Genomic DNA, 18823 nt, shown 5'->3' with positions numbered 1-18823 from the left:
CTTATACTGCTGTAGCTTACACAGAACACAGGGCAGCAATACATCCACACATTGCAATGTTGTACATGATAACCTGTTGTAACTTCTAGATGTAGTGAAGCATGTCACCATGCCTAGTTCAGTCCCACATTCACATCTCACAGTACACATTCAGCAGCCGAGACAACACTTGGAACTGACAGTTGGTCCTGTGCACACGACAGCAGCCTGACTTCTGGTAGCCCCAGCTTTCAAAAGCATCTTTGAGGTACTGACAACTGGGAAGTTTTCCATCAGTAATTGTGATTGGACTGAAAGACAAAAGGGGAAAGATGTTCTTGTCGGAGCACAAAAGGGTGGAAATATTGCTCTTTGAAGGACTCGTGCAGAAAAATGGAGAACTACCTGCTTGAGCCCTCATTCTGCTTTACGTACCAAAATTTTTATCATGCGAAGATATTCATGCACACTCCCACAGCCACTGCCCATCTCTCTCTCTCTCTCTCTCTCTCTCTCTCTCTCTCTCTCTCTCTCTCTCCCTCTCCCAGCAATAAATGGAAACCCTTTCTTACTTACACTGTCTCCCTTTCTTTCTTTTGCAATGCCACTGTCTCCACCTAACTGCAACAGCTCAAAAATTCTGTGGTGTCAATGTTATTTTTTCCCATCCCCATGTGTTCAAAATTCCAGTCCATAATGTGCTGTCCCCCTATTCCTGTGTGTATTAGGATGCAGACCCACAAAGCATGTGTAGGGTCTCCACGCATCTATTTTTCATTTCCACTGTCATCTCTCCATTTTTCTCCTATTGGGTATACGTCCATCCATCTCTCTTTCACTTCTACTGCTATTGTCTCACACTGACCAGCAATATCTCTCTCTTTTGGTTTCATTGCTGTTGTCTTCATGCATCTCAATTTTTCACTGCGACTTTATCACCTCCATCCCGCCACCTAGCCTCCTCTTTTTCTCCCACTGGCACTGTCTTTCCTAGCTTTTGCCATAACTCTCTCTACTACTCTTTCAGCACAAAAAAATTGAGTATTTCCAGACACCAAAATTTTTGGTGAGGAAGGTGCAGTGACGACTGAGGCAGCTGGTTCCCTACTTTGCTGTCAGTCTTTCAAAGAGTTAAATATTTTCACCCTTTCATGCCCTGATAGCATTTTTCCCCTGGTAGTGTTTCCCTGTGCATCTAAAGTTTCCACAGCCAATATCTCTGGAACCACGATACATACTGACAAATGGCTTTTCCGGCTATTAATGTAAGGCAGGGAGTCGCGAATGTAAATTCTGTGAGACATTCTAAATGGTGTGGAAATACTGGTATCAACTCACTTACTTTAAAAAAAAAAATGGACACTCCATATTATTCCATACACAATCAATAACAGGAGCGATCACAATAATAATGGCGTTGGTTGCATTGCAATACATAAATTACATTCCAAGAAATTGAAACTAAAGTTGCTGCATGAAATGAACAAAATGCGCTGTTATTGTACTTCCCGCTAAACGAGAGTGACCCGCACATTGCTCGTAATCACGAAGTGATTGACGTGCATGTTCTTACATTCATTTTTTAATTTTTTTTGTTTATACAGTAAGTTCTGTAGGACCAAATTGAGGAGCAAATCTCAAAGGCCATGGAATGTGTCAGTACATGAAATTACAACGTAAAAGTAATAACAGATAAAAATAAATGACTTTGTGACTAACCTAGGCCTCCTAATTGCTGAGGACTGCTGCATGTTCCCTAAATCTACAGCTACACAAGGCTCCTCTCCACTCAACTCTGACAGTTGGTCAAATGTATTGCATATATGCAAAGTAAAACAGTCTGAATACCTCCTCTTCCTAGCTGCCTTCTTGCCAATTGCCAGTTCCCATTCGACTGATGACCATAGATGTTAAGTCCCATAGTGCTCAGAGCCAGCCAGTTCCCATTCCCCCACTACCCTTCACCCGCCTCAACCTATCTAGTTCCTCCTTTGCGTGTTGTAACTGCTCATCAACTTATTTCTACTACAGATTCTGCATTTCCAGGAGAGGATCTCACTAAAATGACCACTGGCTTCGCCACTGCATTCCCCCCGATGAAAATACTTTGAACAAATCCTACACCATAGCCCACTATTCACAAACCTACGACAGAACCCACACTCCTCACTCATGGTAAAATTTTACAATTACTGAAAAAACTATATGGCTACGTTACCAAAGTTGTTACACCACTAGAATTATTTATAGAACTAACAATAAAGGTCTCGAAATTCTCTGCCTACTAAGAAAGCAACTACTTGTATAAATACTACTACACAACAGCTAATACCAATACCAACAAAACTTCACAAAATTATTAGCTAAAACCAAAAAATTCGAAAGGCTACTGGAACATTAAACGAAGTTAAAACAGCGAATGAAAATTTTACTGAAGTATTTCACTAGAAACAATAAGAAATGTCGGGTGAAAACTAATGTACGGAATTTACCAAACAACTTAAATGCACAGAAAACTCTAAAATACACAGCAAGCGAACTATTCCAAAAGTTTATTAAATCGTTATTTCGCTTCAAACAGCATGAAACACTGCCAAAAACTATTAAATTTAATAACTGTATAACAGTGGACAAATAAGTTCGTCAGTACTTAGCTTTCTAACCGCTACAGCTGTAGTGCAAGCTGCAAAATGTACGCACACATTGCTATCATGAGGGCCTAAGGAAGTAATAAGGGTTTCTGCCACAACCATTGATATCTACGTAAGTGTCCCTCATACTTGTCGTATTCATCTACATACAGATTGTGGAACAGTACCTGCCAGTGTACGCTGCCCCGTTAGTGTCCAGGTCAACCCTTCGCCTCTGCAGTTGCATACAGCAGTGGGCTGCAATCGGCACTGTATGTGGGAATGGCTCACTGTGATGCAGGTTGTTCTTTGTGAAAGTATGTACAGGTACATGGCACTGGTGTACTGTACACTGTGATTGGTGTCAGTTGTAATCGTGGTATTAATTTACCTGTCATGGTATTCAAAAATGAGGAAATGGTTGACATGATGTTACTGTACAGAGAATGCCACAAATATGGCACATCTCCACAAGTATTGTCAGAAGGCTTTGTGTGACAGGGCAGTTCTGTCCATGAACGTGGTTCTGCAGCAGGGGCCTCACACGTGAAGCAACAGATGGAGTTGTTGTAGTGATCCCTGCAATAAAGCCTCGTGCAAGTATTCATCAAATGGTGACGGGTGGGAATTCCTCGAATGAAAGCGTGACGTATTCTGGACAGGCATAGATACCACCCGTATCATGTGGCAGTACATAGTCCTCCATAATGACTACGTTCAAAATCACCAGGAATACTGTCAGTGCAGAGTTGCCACAAGCTGTGGAAATCAGGGAATTTCAAAAATGTCAGGGAATAAGGGAAATTTGAAAAAAATAAACACAGGAAATATCTTGTTTTGGTCCCAGTAGATGAAATGGTTTGTTTACTGAGGTGCCAAGCAGTCACTGACGGGGGGGGGGGGGGGGGGGGGGGGGGGCGGCGGCAGCTGAGTATGTGCGCCACTTCCTTCCCTCGTTCTTTCTGCTTCTCCCTTTCCCACCTGTCCCCTCACTTGCAGTCAGTGCTGCCACCACTTCTTTCCATTAGCCTAGCAGCTGCCAACAAGAGGCAGGGAGGTGTGAGGAGTGGTTTGTTTGGCTCTGATTCTCAAGAGACTGTAGACAGCGACTGGCGATAGCAGTGGTGTGTGCATGACTTCTTAATGAAAGGTGTGTGTGTGTGTGTGTGTGTGTGTGTGTGTGTGTGTGTGTGTGTGTGTGTTTTGGTTTTCAAAGGCCATGGCCGAAAATATAGTTGAGTGTGTGATTGGTCTTTTTTACACACCTGTCTGCAGCTCAGTATGGGTTGATCACCATGGACTCACTTCATCAGCATGGTTTCTGTGACACGTAAATAACTGACCACATGGGTGGACTTCCACGACAGCCCAAAACCGCAGGCCATTGCTGAAGGTATCTCAAGGGATCGGGCCTGCCAATATGAAACCGTGAAAAACTCGAATTTTTCATTGTTTTAGTTTCAGTTAAATTTTTTTTAATTTTGACTGGTAAGAATTGATTCTCTAGCGAAGAATACTACTGGAGAACAATACTGCAGCAATAAAACATAAACGAGAGGGGAAAAAGTAAATCTTTAGTTGTGAAGGAAATGCTCCATTTAAAACAAGAAATCATGTTGCACGCACAAGTATCTGCAAACAGCAAAAATGTATCAAAGACCTTCGTAACAATAAACTCCTTTCTGTAAGTGTGGCGTCACAACTGCCTACATCAGGTTCATTTGAGCAGTTGTCAGTGGGCGGATGTGCAGTCGACGTGCATATGAGCAATAGCTTCTCCCTCTTCTGGCTACTTGAAGTGCGGCTGTTAGCTCTATCGGCAGTAGCAGCAAGCAGCAAAATGCTAATGAGAAAATTTTTTCTTACGTTCCATAGCTGCCAGCTTCACGCATTGTGCAGAGTTACCTGAGTTGTAGTGGGGAGGGGTTAGCCTCCACGTGACCCGTATTTGCGTTTAGTGCTATTGCTGTATAATCTTCTTTTACAGCTCCCAAGTCAAATGAAAATAAAACGTTTTTCTGTGGCTGGGAGCTATCAAGCGAATTAAAATACATTGACATAATTATGGAAGGCAAAAATATATTAGTTTCAGTCTTCTGGATTTTATTTTATTTCAAAGATTTTAGCAGTCGAGCATTAATCACTTTGCAGAACAATGAACTTACCGTCTTCCGTTTGCTAAAGAAATTTGGCTTTATTAATCACTCACACTGAGGCAATCAATTTAATTGAACCAAAGTGTTTCATGCCACAGAATTGGCTAGTTTCAATTGTTCACTGAATTTAAAGTCCACGTTCTCATGTTGTGACATGTATGGTACTATGCCATTATAAAGAACTATACATGAGATGGTGTTGGTGTTGTTGTTGTGGTCTTCAGTCCTGAGACTGGTTTGATGCAGCTCTCCATGCTACTCTATCCTGTGCAAGCTTCTTCATCTCCCAGTACCTACTGCAACCTACATCCTTCTGAATCTGCTTAGTGTATTCATCTCTTGGTCTCCCTCTACGATTTTTACCCTCCACGATGTCCTCCAATGCTAAATTTGTGATCCCTTGATGCCTCAAAACATGTCCTACCAACCGATCCCTTCTTCTAGTCAAGTTGTGCCACAAACTTCTCTTCTCCCCAATCCTATTCAATACCTCCTCATTAGTTAAGTGATCTACCCACCTTATCTTCAGCATTTTCTGTAGCACCACATTTCAAAAGCTTCTATTCTCTTCTTGTCCAAACTATTTATCGTCTATGTTTCACTTCCATACATGGCTACACTCCATACAAATATTTTCAGAAACGACTTCCTGACACTTAAATCTATACTCGATGTTAACAAATTTCTCTTCTTCAGAAACGATTTCCTTGCCATTGCCAGTCATCATTTAATCATACAATCTCGTACAACATGAGATGGTACAGTACTGCTATTCGAAAAAAATGTACATCCCAAAAACCACACTGAAAAGGTTAATATCACGTGGGACCTACTTCATTTTGAATGTTGACAAATCAATGTGCACTTCAGGCCGGATTGGGAGTTTCAGTATAGTTTACAAAATTCTGATGCTTTTGGAATATCCTCTGATGTCATGTTTCTTTTATGGTGTAATGTAAGATCTCTTTATGCTTTATACATACATACATACGTGCGGGCTTCCTACGTCATTGCAGCTGCACACGCGCATTAATGCCTGTTTTCGGGCGCACTCTGGCAACTGCTAAATCGAACCTACTTCTAACAATCTCGGGATAGTTTTGCGAATGGTGGTTTGAGAGGTGTTACTTTCAAAGTAAATTTCTCTTTATGGAAGGTGAATTATGTTACGTGTGAGAAAGTGGGATGAATTTCTTCAATCAGAGCATTTGACTCTCGTTTAGAACTGAATACTTTCAGGCCCAACCATGTAGAATAATTTGTGTCTCAGGAGACCAGACACATCATTATTCCAAATTAGTGGCACATTTGTGTGAAATACCTTAAGTATAACACAAGCAAGAAAGATCAATACTACATGTGAAAGCTTAGATTCTCTTGTAGCTTATTAATCTTAGAGACCAATATTATATGAGAAAGCTTGGCTTTTCTTTTTGCCACACTACGTATATTAATGTAAACTGTTAACTTTTCCTCCTTGTGTATTCACGCTACGTAAGTGATCTCACTATTGGCTTACTACAGGGTGTGCCCTATTCTCTGAATATCTATCATCGGCTGTCGAGATCATGTTGCATGAGATATGATTGGCTTACATAAGGGCATCACAATCTCGATTTCAAAGCTCTGGAAAGTAACGTGCTGTGTTCGGTGCAATTCGAATTTATACTAATATGAAAATATGCAGCGTATTTGTTTCCAAAACGTGATGGAAGACCGACCCTTCAATTGCATCAAATAATGTGGTGTCAACATGATGGATGCCCTGTGCATAATGCCACAGTGGGACAGTAGGAGCTAAACTAACCACCCCACATCGATGAATTGAACAGAGCAATCATATCGAGGGATTTCCAGAAGGATCGCCAGACCTCACGCCCATGGACATTTTTCTCTGGGGAAATGTCAAAGATGCGGTGTACCAGCAGGTCCCAACAACAAGTACGAACACTACAGCCTATATTCGTGCTGCATGCTCTGCAATAGCATCACAAACACTGATAGCCACGAGTGGATCAGTGACGGAGTGGGCACAGCTGTGTTGCCAAGGATATAGTGACAGCAGTCACTAAAGATGTTCAGTAACACGTCCCGTACATGGCATGTACCATTGTGTAATTGATAAACTACATACAAATAGCATGTATCCCTCTGTGTGACCCTTTGACAGCCATTAATTTTGTTTACCCTGGTCAGTGGATACCAGTATTTTCTTACAGTTATGTGCACTGTAGTAGTATGAAGCACATACGAGTAAACCATGCCCTTGTTTATCTTGCGGGTAACTGGACATCTGTGTGTTTCCTAGGCCATGTACTAACAGTGTACATAGCGATACATAAATACAGCTTTGTTGTATCATAGTACTTAAATCACACTGCGATTTCGAGCAACATGTGGGTTTCTCTTATATTGTGAAAAGTGCAATAATGTCATGTTCCGCTTATTTCAAGCGTCAAATTCATGTACCAATTTCTTAATGTAATTGATGCATTGCGGTGAAATCAATGCCATTACTGTCTGCCCCTGGTAACTCAGTGGTCAGCGCAACGGAATGTCATACCTAATGGTTCGGGTTTGATTCCCGGATGGGTCGGGGATTTCCTCCTCTCAGGGACTGGGTGTTCTGTTGTCCTTATCATTATTTCATCCCCATCCACATGCAAGTCACCAAAGTGGCATCAGCTTGAAAGACTTGCACCAGACGAACTGTCTACCCGATGAGAGGCCCTAGCCACATGGCATTTATATTTTAATGCCATAACTACTACTTTCTGTTGAAACCAATATTTCCGCACAGTTTAGATTGTCCCATAGTTTTTACTTTCTTGAGCCTCTGCTGTACATTCATACCCGTGAAAGCTGTTAGTCAGTATCTGTTGGTGGTTCCACAGATAATGGCGGTGAAAAGTTTAGGTGGTACGCCACGTATCAATCAAATTCTGTAAGTCAACAACATTTAGACAGTTTATTTACGTACTTCGGCACATTTAGGTACTTCGTCATATATAAACAACAAATAAGTATGCATAATATGAAGTTAACACAAAATTATTTGACTTAGGTTTCTTTCTGTATACCTTGATCAAGTGAAATATTTGTCTTAAGACGTAAAAATGTTGTTAGTAATAATTTACAGAATCAACAGCTTTTCCAGTTATATATGTTTTTAACAGTAATTTTAAGTTATTTTCAACACGTGAAAACCCTCATGAGGCCATTTTTAGCACTGTAGTACAGCTTCCCATCTATTTATATATGTGTGAAGTGCCTATTATACAGAGGTAGTATGTCATAAGGTTTTATTGATGGAAAAATGCTGGGTAAAAACCAAGTTTCATGACCTCAGAACCTATGCAATGGCCCTAAAACCCTTGCCATGTGTTCATTACATCAGTTAAAACTATATGTGTACTTCAGATGGGATATCACACACATACTTTGAGTGGATATAAACACTAAATATGAACTCTTACATATCATAACGGATAATGATATCCAAAAAGTTTCAAAGTTACTGAAAAATGTCATCTTAAGAAGACATGGCGAAGGTGCTGTCATGAATAGAAATTACTGTCCCCACAATTGGTGCTTTTCCTACACAAAAATCTTGGTCCTTTGTGGCTTTCCCATGAACAAATTGTGCTTTCATAAGCCACCTAAGGTCCAGCGTGAGCCACACCTAATGCAAAATAACCAGATGATTTCCTCAGTTTGCCTGGGCTGGAAGGAGTGTGTGGTGTTTAAATTTTTACGCTGTACTGAAGGATAGCAACAGTATGAGATCTTCTGTCTGGTATACAAATGGCCTTCAGGCTAAGGGCTATCCGAAACACTACATGCCTTGTCTCTGTCACCAGCGGAACATGAGTTATGACCCCCGGAAAATCCATATTTTGGGGCGCAGCATTTGGAGCATAATGGTACCTTGAAGTGTGATCCATGGGATGACTAAAACACAGCGTCCTAAAAGTGTTAAGTTGCTTGCTCAGAAGTGTGATGTCAGTCAGTGTAATCACCAACTGGTGTTCCTTATGCTCTTGCCACTGAATGCTTCTGCTGCAGTACAGACTTTACTTTGTGTAATTGTCTTTCATTTCCTTGGTATGTGTATGGCGTATGCCAGCAATTTCTGTAGCCAATTTATTCTACTATGTACAAGGAGTACAGGGGAATGTGGCATAATTTTATATATAATTTTATTTATAATCAAATAAAAATATGATGACTTTTTAATGACTAAAAGTTTCCTCTGGCATAGCTCCATTCTCTCGTGCCTTATCTGAAATACCTTCCCTGCGAAGTTAAGTATCTGCTGTCTTAATGTTTGTTATGTGTGCCTGTTATAGTTCAGTCTTTGATAAATGAGCTAGTTTGAGTATTGCTTTAGTGACGTATTTGCAATGTCCTGTTCAATAATACTGTCAGTCCAGAGATACTGGGCCCTTACATTTACCTTTGGTTTGTTATTTCTGAACAATTTTTTGTTTGGTACACTTAGCTGCTGTTATGGTGGAACTTGGGAAAACCAGTGTGTAAACTGACAAAATGGTGGGCTGTTGAACTCAGGCTCCCCACCAGTGTCACAGACAGCGTGTGTCGTGTTGCCACTGTGGACAGGCCCCCGGCTGCAGTAAGCGACCTTCTGCCCCCCCCCCCCCCCCCCCCCCGCCCCACAATACCCTGTGCGCCCACCCGCTGACGCAGTGCCTCTTGTTTTCAGCGTGCCAGCCACTGCAGACTGCAGGCCCACCAGCACCAGCCACGGCACTCAGCCGCTCAGCGACTGCGGCCGCACTCCCACCGCTGCTGCCCGCCATACTCCCCCGCCACCTGACGACTCGGCCGTCTCCCGCCTGCGGTGAGTACCATCACTGCCAACGCACGACTTGTACATTCACAGTAACTCTCAGTGCCGCGTCAACCAAATGTTACACTGAAAGGCTCTAATTTAAATTTTTTAAATTTTCGATGTAGCTGAGCTTGGAGCTATCAGGAAAACTTACTTCTTCATTTAATTGGTGTGTTTAATGCGGCTGGGGCTCTTGATGGTGTTGACGTACCTTAAAAATTAGTCCTAAAAGAAGTTGGTGAGAAGACAAGGTTTCAGTGCACTGACATTCAGCAAAACTTACATGTCACGTGAATGTATTCTCACAAGAAACCTCTTTTAAGTGCGAGGTCACACTGTCTTTCACTCATTTGAAAGTGTTAACATTTCTGATGGAAAAAATTTTAACTGCTAATGACTCACCATCTTCATCAGGAGGGTGACAGAAAAATGTTTCCGTGAGGTTCAGAGATCAACCTCCTATACGACACACTTATTACACTTAACAGAATAGACATCGTCGACACCCGAGAAATGTTCAGGACAGACCATTAACTTGAACCACGAGCACAAATGATAAAAGGTCACAAAGGCAAACTGTTCAGAACATTCAGCTAAGCATCCACTCTTTTAAATGATACACGTGTAATGGTGTGATAACAACTGATGGAATTTGATGGCATGCAAATGAATGCAAAACAGTCTGTCATGGAGTTTATCATGAAACTCGCCATCCTTGAAGGTGTACATGGAGATAGTGCGATAGTACATTTTATAGGCATAGAACAAACATACATCTAGAGGCTGAATTTTCCAGTGATACAAATTGTTGTATCACACACCTTTAAGGAGGGATAATTTGCTCTAAAGGAGTGTGGTTTTTATATGCAGACCAGGAATTGAGCAAAAGACATTTTAACAAGCTGTTGGTCAGAAGCAGTGCTCATACTATAGCTGTAGTTCTCTTATGCCCATTTTCCCGCTCTTGCTTGCTTTCACATAACTATTCCCTGTTATTGGAAATAAGCGACCGACGGTACGGTCATAGGCAGTTGGCTGTATAACAAAAATTTGTCTGACAGTGAGTTGAAAGGTTTACAAGATGCATTCATTGGGACTAGATTGACATTGCAGTTCCTTCTTAACATGAACGTGCTCAATGTACCAGACTAGTACCTGCACGGGCATAGGACAACCAACAGTGTGACTATTCAGCATGCCATTTGAAACTGATCAGAGAAGAATGCAGCAAGACGTTATGGAATAGTGTGTCCCAACTTTCAAGTGGGAAAGTGGGTGCAATGCATATGTTGTAACTTAAATGGCATGTGAAATGTATGAATTGACTTAAGGAAATTCATTGCTCCCACCTATACAGAGATTCGAGGATTCCATAACTCAAATTATCTAGAATGGTCAGCCATCGATATGAGCAATGTGTGTATCTACTTGCAGTGGGTCCCACGGCTTCCTATTGTTGTTATCCAATTTGGTTATTGTGTTAGTGAAGCAAGGGTTCCATTGTTCTGGCCAGTAAGTGTGTCTGTGTTAAGTTCTTTGTGTTCCACTGCCCAGAACCCCATCAGATTCCCTTATTGATTTCGTTCTTTTCTCCTAGTTCAGTATACTGAAACACCTGTTCATTTTCATATATTGGTATGTTTGTTGCATATATCGCGAATCTCAGCTGCCATTGATGGAAACACAATCTGCCTGTGTGCCATGCCCACCTGCATAGCCCACTAAATGTGCGAACATTCGATACATATAAACTTCTTACGCGGTGAACAGCCTCTTCACTCGCTCCACAGAATCGCTGTGGGCTACTGGTAAAATAGCAACACCAGAACAACCACCCTGACTCCACAGGAGTGAAGCCCAGCTTATTCACTAATAGTGAAAGTTACTCATGCTACTACTGGATTTTACACTAAAATTATTGATGAGGCTAAGATTAATGAGAGTAACGACAAGCTCCATTGGAATCACAGTGGCAGTACATGGCAAGGGTTTAACAAGATGTGAGTGGCCAGTTGTTCTTCGTAGGCTTGTGGATGCAGCTCTCAGTGCAGAGACGTCAGTCAGGCTGTGTCCTACTCATGTCTGGTGCCGCATGCGAACTTCCACGAGAAAATCTCATCATTTGGAGCTAGCATAATGGTGTTTCAGTGAAATATCAGCAAACCCAGTGAGCAACTGTGAGCAGCGTATTTCCCAGTAACTGACAAAACAATTCTCAGCTGATATGTTATACTACTGCTGGCTGCTATTAATTGTTGTTCCAGTAACTGTCTGGAATTTGTGCTGTTACCCAGTGACAGTCATGGTACAACCAATGCCTAACCAACACCTGACGGATTCATGGATTGGACTGTTCCCTGGACAGCATATATATGCCACGAGCCGATTTCCTTCCTTCTTCTTGCTCAAGTCTCCAAACTTTTTAAGAAGAATGATGAAACGCTCGTTTGGACATGCATGCATGTCTCAAGGAGCAGGCATTGCGACAGCTACATCTGTTATGAACGAAATAATTGATCAACAGAGGCACTGCCTCATTGTTTTATCTCCCCACATCAGTCAATGGCTTTCAATCAAAGCGTCCTCCCCAGTACAGAAATTGATGTGTGTATGAGTACAGTTAGTGATGCATGAATGATGACATTTTGGAAGTTTGGGTCTGGCCATGAGTTGTGCATGTATAGCGAAAGTGGTTAAGGCGAGCACTCGCGTAAAGCAGGAAATCTGGGGTGGAGTCCAGGTCTGGCATGAATTGTCACTGCCAACATTCTCTTACGGACTTGAAGGCTGCAGTACTCGCATCTGCAAAAGCATTTCACGCATTTCATAATGGCTGCAGCCGCTGCAGTGCATTTTTCTTTGGATATGCACAAATTCACAAACGAACATTTTGTTGGTCTTCGTAACAACACAGCCACTGCAATACTGTCAATGATAATACACTGATGTGATAAAAAGTCATGGGATACTTCCTGAATTGTGGTGGACCTAGACATGGCAGGGACTCAGCAAGTTGTCAGAAGTACCCTGCAGAAATAGAGCCGTGCTGCTGCTACAGCCCTTTATAATTGCGAAAGTGTTACCACTGACCTCTCGATTATGTCCCATAAATAGTCCATGAGATTCATGTCAGGTGATCTGGGTGGCCAAATCATCCGCTTGAGTTTCCCAGAATGTTCTTCAAACCAGTTGCAAATACTTGTTGCCCAGTGACATGGTGTAATGCCAGTCACAAACATCCCATCATTGTTTGGGCAAATGAAGTGTGTATGAATTGCTCCAGATGGCCTCCCCTAAGTACCCGAACATATCTATTCCCAGGCAATGTTTGGCTCAGTTCAACCAGAGGACCAGTGCATTCTATATAAACACAGCCCTCACCACTATAGAGCCAGCACCAGCTTGCATCATGCCTCATTGACAACCTGTGTCCATGGCTTTGTGGGATACGTGCCTCACTCAAACCCTACCATCAGTTCTTACCAACTGAACTCTGGACTAATCTGACCAGCCCACAGTTTTCCAGTCCTCTAGTGTCCAGCTGATACAGCCACGAACCCCAGAGAGGCAATGCAGGCGATGTTGCGCTGTTGGCAAAGGCACTCACGTCGGTCTTGTTACCATTGCCCATTAGGGCCAAATTTTGCCGCACTGTCCTAATATATGTGTTCTTCATAATGTCCCACATTGATTTCTGTGGTTATTTCACACAGTGTTGTGTGAAATATGCAAATGTCACAGCACTTGGTCATTAAGTGAAGGCGTGATGAGAGGCCGTGCCTGAAATTTGGTATTTTTGGCACACTCTTGACACACTGGATGTTGGAATGGTTCGAAAATGGAATTTCCCATGCATCTAGCTTAGTTGCATGATGAAATGAAAATATATCATTAATTTCTCCAAAAAATATTGATATACTGTTGGAAAATGTGACACTGATATATATCATTGTATCGATATCAAAACAGCAATATCAACTGCTGATATTTCAGTTTTATGGTATATTTTTTCACAATGTTCCAAAAATATTTGAAGTATTTTTTTAAATTGTAGTAGGACATAATTTTACTTCCACTGTGTGAAGGGGTCCTACTACATTTTGAGCTTTCATCATTTCCGATCTTTCTGTTTGACACTGTAAAGCAAGTATATGTGGCACAGAACAATTTCGATTGCACTGGGGGTGGTGGTTTGAATGGAGTAACAAGACTGATAAGAAACAGAACACCAGTGGCGTTAAAACACAATTTTTGCTGCAACTAGTGTGCTATTTCTTTGAATCGATATTCTTTAAACAGTTGCTGAAAATCAACAACAAAAATGTAAATGTCGAGAATGGTAGTTGCAGTGGGCGCAGATGTGTGAGGGGAAATGCTGACATAATTGGTGGCCAGCACTACCAACAGTAACTGCAAATGTTTAGATTCAGCATGCAATTTTGACACTACAGCTGCTAGGTCGCTGGCATTTGCGGAAATGAAAGAACAGGGAAGGCGACATGAAGTGTATCAGACAAATCCTATAAATGCGACAAAACCAAACGATTGACCCATCAGACGCCTTTCATTGTGCCACTTGTGTGGAGTTACCACTTTTAACGAAGTGTTTATCGGCATGCGTGAACATCCAACATTTCGTTTCAATTCTTGCTCTAAAGGAGATGGGCGGGTTGCTACCTTGTTGATGTACAGAATATGTAATAATAAATAGATACTTCTACAGCTCGAAAACCAGCAGTATATTTACAACGTGTAGCCGATATTTTTGTAGGCAGGAGAGCCCCAATATTTTGTCCACCGATAGACACATATGTTTCAATATATCAAGAGTCGATATAAACATTTTAATAAATACTCATGTATTGGATACTCCATATTCTTAAAAATATCAACAATCCTAGTCTACCTCTGACTGCCATTCTGCAATCAAAGTCTGCTTATTCCCGTCGTGCAGCCATTAAGGCGACGGCAATGTTTGCATGTGAGTCACTTGAGTAAAAGTGACAGCCTGACCAATGCACAGCCCTTTTATACCTTGAGTGCACGATACTACCACCATTTGTGTATGTAGACATCGGTATCCCACGACTTTCGTCAGCTCCGTGTAATACTTGACCTGTCTTTGCTTGAAGGCACACAAGTGCTTGTTAATGGTGAAACATATACTGTCAGGTCAAAATTATAAACTACTTGCCATTATAAACAGAGACAATAAACTTTAAGTAAGTTAAACGTTTTGTTCAAAGTAACTGATGACTTTTCACCCACAAACTACATACTTTTGTTAACAAAATGCGGTTTTAAATTTAAGTATGTACTCAAGTTGTGGACCATCCACCTCAGGCCACATGTGGAATTGCTGTTTGAGAAATAGATGAACAGAAGGAGATGTGTTGGATGATACGCAGTTGCATTGTATGGCGGTTCAATGGCTCATATCATCTGACATAGTTGCAGTTCACTACAGACTGCATATCTCAGTGCTCTCCATAGAGAGTAATAGAGGAGTGAAATCAGGGTAGCTTGCCTGCTGATGTGCTGCAGCATTCCATCCTGCCCAGAAGTCAGGAAACTTTTCATTTGGTGGTTGCTTTACAGCAGGAGAAGAGTCTGGGCAATGGTCATGTTCAAACCACATACACTGACAGTTATCCAGTGGTACTTCATCTGGAAGAATGGGCAGAATGTTTCTAAGAACATGTCCATATGTACTTCCATTTAACCTCCCTCCTTTGATGAAGTAAGGTCCCACAATGTAATTTCCTATCATACCACACCATACATTCGCAATTCTAGGTCGTTAGTATTGTACCTGACCAAGCCAGCATGGATTTTTAGTGTCATGTGCAGGCACTGCAGATCAGATAGATATAATTGTATGCTATGTTCAAAATAATGTCTTCGACTGTTTCTGATGTACTGACAGACGGTAGGGATGACATTTATGTGAATGTGGGGTGCGAATGACACTCGTCTCCCACATTCCTATCGGTATGTCTCATGCTACTGTTTGAACTGACAAGCATTGTAGCTGGAACAGCGTCTTCAAGTGCTCTGTCAGCCACAGTCTTTGTCCTTGTCCTCTGTGTGATGATGCTGGAGCTCTCTGATCGCACCGGTGACCTAATTATTCGTGCAAGGCTCTGGTGCAATGGACAATGATGGAAAGAAGATATTCCTGTTTCAACAGAATTTCTTTGACATCCTTGATATAAAATTAGCATGTCTGACTTCTCATTGCTGTACATACCTGCATTCCAAGAATACTGAAGCACAAGAGACTCGCATATAGACTTGGCAGTTCGTGCTAATTCTACAGTGCAGTCAAGTAAACAATTGAAAGGTCACTTACATTGGTGCAGCCTTGCCTGACTATCTTTTGTTCATGATGCAGTGTTGCCTGTCAGTGGAGTGAGTGAGTGAGTGAACGAGCCAGTGAGTGCCCACTCTGCCTACCCACCTACGTCATGAGATGCTTCTGTGCGCTCTTTCAAAGTGCTGTACCACAGCGCATGTTTTAAATCAGCAGTGACCCAGTGTGGAGACACATCCTGGCAGTGTTTACTGCTATGTAAATGAGTTGACACTATCATAATGCAGCAGACGACTGCCCACTCCTGAAATGCAATGTTATGGAGTAAATTACATTAACATGGGAACAGGAATCAAGTCAGGGCTCCCGTATATGTTGCAAATATAAAACCGAATGCCTGTTCCACTGAATATGCGTTTGTCTACAACTTCCTCCAAAATTGGCATATATATTCCGTCTGATAAGATATTAAACAAAAAACACTGCAGGTATACTGGAGAATTTAAGGCTTTCCTTTGATGGGATGCGTTGAAACGCGACAATTCTTGTGACAAGAGTTGTGCTCAAAAGTGATGGAAAACTTGTTTCGCGTGTTCTACAACTCATTTGCATGACTCTATTGTCATGTTGGTAAACATATCTCAAAAGTATGTGTACACCAGGCATATAGGATATTTAGTGTGTTGTCAGATGTTAACAGGGTTATTGGTGTGTTAGTAGTAGTGGTGATTATTTGTTTAATGTAAAAGCGGTTAGTGCATTTGTATTACATGTTGTTACAAGAATGGAATGAAATGCATCAAGGTTTTAGAAATATTACATACTGCTTTTGGTGAGTCTACCATCAGTAAAACTGGTCTTAATGACAGATACACATGTTTCGAAGATGATGATTATGAAAAGGTTCATAAAAGAAGACGAAATAAGTTTCACGATATGATGTTTGAGCTAACAATCAATCGTCTGTGACAATATTCCAGATAACCAACAACGGTCAAAAGTGAATGTCATGTTTCTCACAGTGTTCTTAGATTTCAACAGTTTAGTGCACCATGACTTCCTGTCACAAGGTGAAATGGTCAGCAAGCAGTGCAACTTTAAAACTCATCACCACTGGCCTGAAGAAAAAAAAACCTTCAAATTTGTTGTGGAACAAACATCTCTGCATTGTGATGATGCACCTGCTTACAATTTGTTGCGTGTTCTTGCATGTTTGGCTACAAACCATACTGTAGTCGTGCCCTTGGCACCACGATCATCCCGTATGAAATTTTGTTCCGAAAAATTAAGACAAACCTTAAAGGCCTGTCTTTTTCATACACAGATCATATTCAAAACACACCCCTGAGAGATAAGGGTTATCTCATAGACAATTCCAGAATTTTTCAGTAACTGGTACAAACACTGGAATAAATGTATAACATGTAATGGGAAATGTTTTGATGAAGACATTGATGTAGACTAATACATAAACCCAGTAATAGATCCAATATTCACTGCTTTCATTTTCAATAATGTTGTCAGTGTTGGCACCTACGTTTTGTTGACAGGCGATGACGTATTTCACTACTTAGAAATGTGATTAGTTACTTGTGTTTTCTTCCTAAGTATCAGAAGGGATTGCTGCCAACAGAAGGTAGTGTTAGAGTTGTATTCGTGTGGAGGTCAACCATTGGTTACTAACAGGATTCACAGGTCAAAGGAGGTGACTCTTTGGAGTGAATTAGGAGAAAGTTACAGCTCATTTTGTAATGAGATGGAGTGAACCAATTTTTAATGGGAAGTGGCTGCAGATTTGTATTGTGGGCTACTGGTAAGTATCTGTCAGCAATACGCTGATAGATCTGTATTGTAGAGGGGAGATTTCTAGATTTGTAACTTGTCGTTAAGCAGAAGTGTATACATGACTGGTCACAGTTTTACGTCTGTGATGGTTTTTTCATTTGGTGTCTGAGTGTTTATAGCAGAGTGTAAGAGTGTTGATGTTTTGTGCAGGTTGCTTTCCGAAGCAGAGAGAGGGAGGAGGCTGATAGAAGCAGCCAAGGAGGGGGTGGTAGAGCAGTTGTGCAGGTTGCTGGCGGCAGGAGCGGACGTGGGGGTGAGGGACAGAGCGTGGTACAGCCGGACTGCCCTGCACTGGGCAGCAGTCTGGGGCCATGTGGGGGCAGCCAGCTGCCTCATAGGGGCCAGCGTGGAGGTCGACGCCAGGGGCAGCAGGCAGACGACACCCCTACACTTCGCTGCAGCAAATGGCCACACGGCTTTGGTGCAGGTGCTGCTGGATGCATCTGCTGACCCAAATGGCAGAGATGACTTGGGGCTCACGCCACTACACTTGGCGGCAAGGTGGGGCCAGACAGGGGTGGCGGTTGAACTGCTGCAGGCGGGAGCTGACAGTGTGGCCAGGGATGGTGGGGGGAGGACCCCTCTGGACCTCGCCATGCAGAACAATGAGCAGCAGCTTGTGGAAATGCTGCAACAACGCTGATGTACAGCATTACACAACACATAATTAGTTTTACCATATGTCTTAGTCATAAATAAAGAACACAGAAAAATGATCTTTTGTTCACTCATTTATACCTAACATTTCGTGCTGCATATCACTACTCCGGTAACACGACAACTGCAACAATCAGAGATAGCTGTAAACTAACATGAGGAACCATTATTTTGAGGATTAAGTCTGTAAAATACTTCACGATAGATTTTTCAAGATCTCAACAACTGAAAAACACTCCATTATTAATAAACATCACCTCTCTGTCTCACCGTATACAACATAATCAAGTTTCTTACAAGGATACAGACAGTACCTATCATGACTGCCTGCATTTTGAAATGTGAACACCCAATCTCGTTGAAGACACTAATGGCACAATAGTGTTGATTG

General features: G+C 41.8%; 1 protein-coding gene across 1 annotated transcript in view; it reads left to right on the top strand.

Moving 5' to 3' along the window:
- Nucleotides 1-18473, top strand: part of LOC124719850 (ankyrin-3-like) — a 46075-nt gene extending 27602 nt beyond the window's left edge. The window contains exons 4-5 of the mRNA XM_047245035.1: nt 9489-9626; nt 17926-18473. Of these exons, the coding sequence (XP_047100991.1) occupies nt 9489-9626; nt 17926-18418 (631 nt within the window). The 3' untranslated portion in view covers nt 18419-18473. The remainder of the gene's footprint in view (nt 1-9488; nt 9627-17925) is intronic.
- The last annotated feature ends 350 nt before the right edge of the window (nt 18474-18823 follow it).

This window comes from Schistocerca piceifrons, chromosome 11 (genome assembly GCF_021461385.2).
Source record: "Schistocerca piceifrons isolate TAMUIC-IGC-003096 chromosome 11, iqSchPice1.1, whole genome shotgun sequence".
In the NCBI taxonomy this organism is placed as follows: Eukaryota; Metazoa; Arthropoda; class Insecta; order Orthoptera; family Acrididae; genus Schistocerca; species Schistocerca piceifrons.
Note: the sequence above shows the minus strand (reverse complement) of the source record. Positions and strands in the feature narration are given on the sequence as shown.